At 52.9% G+C, this 3,109-nt stretch overlaps 1 protein-coding gene across 1 annotated transcript; it reads left to right on the forward strand.

The window, feature by feature from the left end:
- Positions 1-1,380, forward strand: BBK36DRAFT_1131311 (hypothetical protein; the record flags this gene model as incomplete). Its single annotated transcript, XM_024891957.1, has 1 exon — positions 1-1,380. The coding sequence occupies one exon, from the start codon at positions 1-3 to the stop codon at positions 1,378-1,380; it is 1,380 nt and encodes a 459-aa protein (XP_024744950.1).
- Positions 1,381-3,109: the final 1,729 nt, after the last annotated feature.

Here is a 3,109-nt window from a genome sequence, read left to right on the forward strand (position 1 = left end):
ATGTCCCAATGGCGAGTGACAGCCGCGCAGCCGCTCCGGGACATCGAAGGCCTCGACCACGAGCGATGCGCCGCCCTGCACAACCTCATCATTGAGCGAGGCTGGACCGCAAGCGGCCGCCGCCTGAGCGATCTCGACCGCCGGCCCTGGTGGGAATGTTATGGCGGGGACGCGCAACTATGGCCTCACGCTGCCAGGTTGAGCCCTTCTCTCGTTGCCTTTCTCCAAGCGGCGTGGCACGGCTACACAGTGACGGCACAGCCCCAGCACGCATTCTTCAGATACCTTTTCGGGCTCGGCTCGCCGAATGATCTCTGGGAGCACGCCAACTATGGCGACGACGAGGACGACTCCAACAAGAGGCGCTACGTGAAGCTCTACATGGCGAACTGGGCGCTGGGCGCCAGCCACCCCCTGGGCCTCATTTTCGACCAGGACACGTCGACGGCGATGCAGCACATGTCGATCCATGACACGAGCGTCACGATGAATGGTCGACAGGAGTGGCTGCCCCTGGAGCTCATTCTCGAAGCCTTCCTGGACATGATGGACCAGGGCAAGGCGCTTGCGGTGGGCTCGTCCTACGATGGAGAGCAAGAGAGGATAGACTCTTGGATCATGCCCTCTTACACGGAGTGCGACTTGGACGAGGCTCTCGAAGCCTTTAACCGACTGACGCGGGCGATCGAAGCTCGTATGCCTGGACCATATTGCGCCGAAACGCACCACCTTGGGGATATCCTCAAGTCGAGCACGCTCTCCCCAAACAGCTTTGCAGGCCGGTTCCTGGCACAGGCGCGGCAAGTTCGATTTCGCTATATTGCACCTGGCCTCCGTATCGCCCGCCAACAGCCATTCTCTTCAGTTAATGTTGAAGAGGGAGAGTTGTGGCCTATACTGCTGTTTGAGAGCAGCCAGGAAGCTCATCAAGACACGCGACAATCGCCATGGGGAGAAGAAGTCGTCATATCACCCTTCCCGCCGCCTTTTCAGGAGGTAACAAACTATCCTGCCGGGGTCTATCTGACGGAGACGGATCCGCATGGCAAGCATCCGTTTGAAGACGGTTGCTTGCTAATCCTGCCGTATGCCATCGGCGAGAATGGCTGGGCTCGGACGAGTGACGGGGCGCTATTTGGGGAGGAGACGCATGCTAGAGGGTCAGTCGCGGAGCCGGGGGGGAGTAGCACGGAGTTGTATCAGCAGGGATTCAACCCTTTCATACGGGGGCACGATGTGCAGCTGAAGCATTTGCTGGGGCATTGGACGGAGATGGTGGAGAGTGGGAGGTGGGCGATGGATGGTGAGGGCGTGGCTGGGGGGGTTGAGAAGTGGAGGGAGGCTGATACGGAGGAAGTATGTCGAAAACCGGCTCCGTAAGACAAAGAAACGGAGCCGAGCGAGCCAAACACCAGAGTAAGCCGCATAGCGATACGCGTCGCATTGTCGCTCGTGTACTTGAAACACAGCGTATTGTGTACTTGTCAACACAATCACCAACGTTATCGTAGAGCTGCTCTACCACATAACGCCTTCTGGACCGGCCTCTTAGTGTCGACGGGTGAGCTCAAGCCTTTCACTCGTACTCCCTCGAAGTTCCATACAAATTTAAACCAAGTCGTTGCCTAGGTTTTCGAATTTAACAGAAACAAAATTCCCCTCATCGACCGGTGAGAGAATAACATTTACGTCTCTTTTGACGTATCAGACGCTTGGGAGACGAATGATCCTTCTCTTCGTACAAGCATCATTCCAATTTATATATATCATTGATATTATTTCGTCATAGGACAATAAAAGAAATTTCTTGAACGCTATTATCGTCATTATTCTACAATATCTATATATCTCTATATAAGCTCTATATTCTACATCCTGAATAATTCCGTGGACCCGAATTACGTTCCTTTCAGTTGTCCTCGGCTCTTACCCGTGCTCACGAATTTACGGCTAAGGATGGCCAGGTATAGACGTAGACGCTGGTCTCCTCCGCTACCCACTTATCGTTCAGAGTGGTTAACATTGATGAGAAAGGTCCCGTTGACCAGAGGTCAGTACCTTGTTCTTTGGTAGAATTATTCCAAGAGGAAATAGGTGAGGAGTGTTAGAGAGTAGAGGGTTCGGAATTAGAAGCGCTGGCGCGAGAGTTAGAGGTTCTCAAGCCTAAGGCTATTGCCGTGGAGTAACGGATATTAGAGGAGCATCAGAGGAAGTATCGAGTATAGTTTCTTCAACATGGGTTCATCCGACCGGTTTACTCGGGCTTTGGGCGCCGCGTTTCTCGAACTAGCACGGAGTCGCGTCTATTCTGCGTGGTGCCGGCACTCCCGACGGAGTTCTCCCTGACAGGTCTACAACTTCCATACCGGACCGTACTAACTCATAGCATAGAGATATCCAAAGATTCAACACTTTCAGGTTAGGGCTGGTTCTGTTTCCATTCTTCTGCTCGGAGGCTTTCCAAAGTACCGGGTTCTAAAAGAAACAGAGTAGCAGCTAGAACATAGCGTGCGGATCCGGGCTCACGAGCCTCCCTATCCGTTTAGCGTCCCTGAGCCACCAAAGACCTATCATAGGGTCCCTCCGGCGTTAGACCGTTCGTAGTCCATTAACAACCAGTCCCTGATTCATTTTATCTGAGATCCAGTTCAATCTACTTCGTCGTTGTGAGCACTGTCCCTTAAACCAATGGGGCAGACAGTGTTCTCCTTATAAGTCAGCCGCGGTCTCGAGCATGAGGGTGAGCTGTTCCACTTAGACACGGCGGAGCTCAACTACATCATCCCGACGATGAGCACAAAGTACCGAGCGGTAAAGTACACCACTATAACCCTTGGTCTTCTACATGTCATCCCGCCACGAAATTCCATCCTTCTTCTCCCTCCTAAGTTTGTACAACAGAGTCGCCAACAACATTGTTATTCCAATTCCAGTGCGGTAGTACTTGGAATTCGGTCGGGTCGGTTCAATGTACATGGATTCGTTTCCGCTCTACCTGTTGGGTTAGACGTACACGAACTCGTACCGTAGCAGACGTATAACTACTCGGACTCGTCGAACTTTGCGTGTACTAGTGGTGCTGTAACCGTTGACTATCAGAGCGGTCGGT

Source organism: Trichoderma citrinoviride (assembly GCF_003025115.1).
Source record: "Trichoderma citrinoviride strain TUCIM 6016 unplaced genomic scaffold BBK36scaffold_59, whole genome shotgun sequence".
NCBI classification, from domain to species: Eukaryota; Fungi; Ascomycota; class Sordariomycetes; order Hypocreales; family Hypocreaceae; genus Trichoderma; species Trichoderma citrinoviride.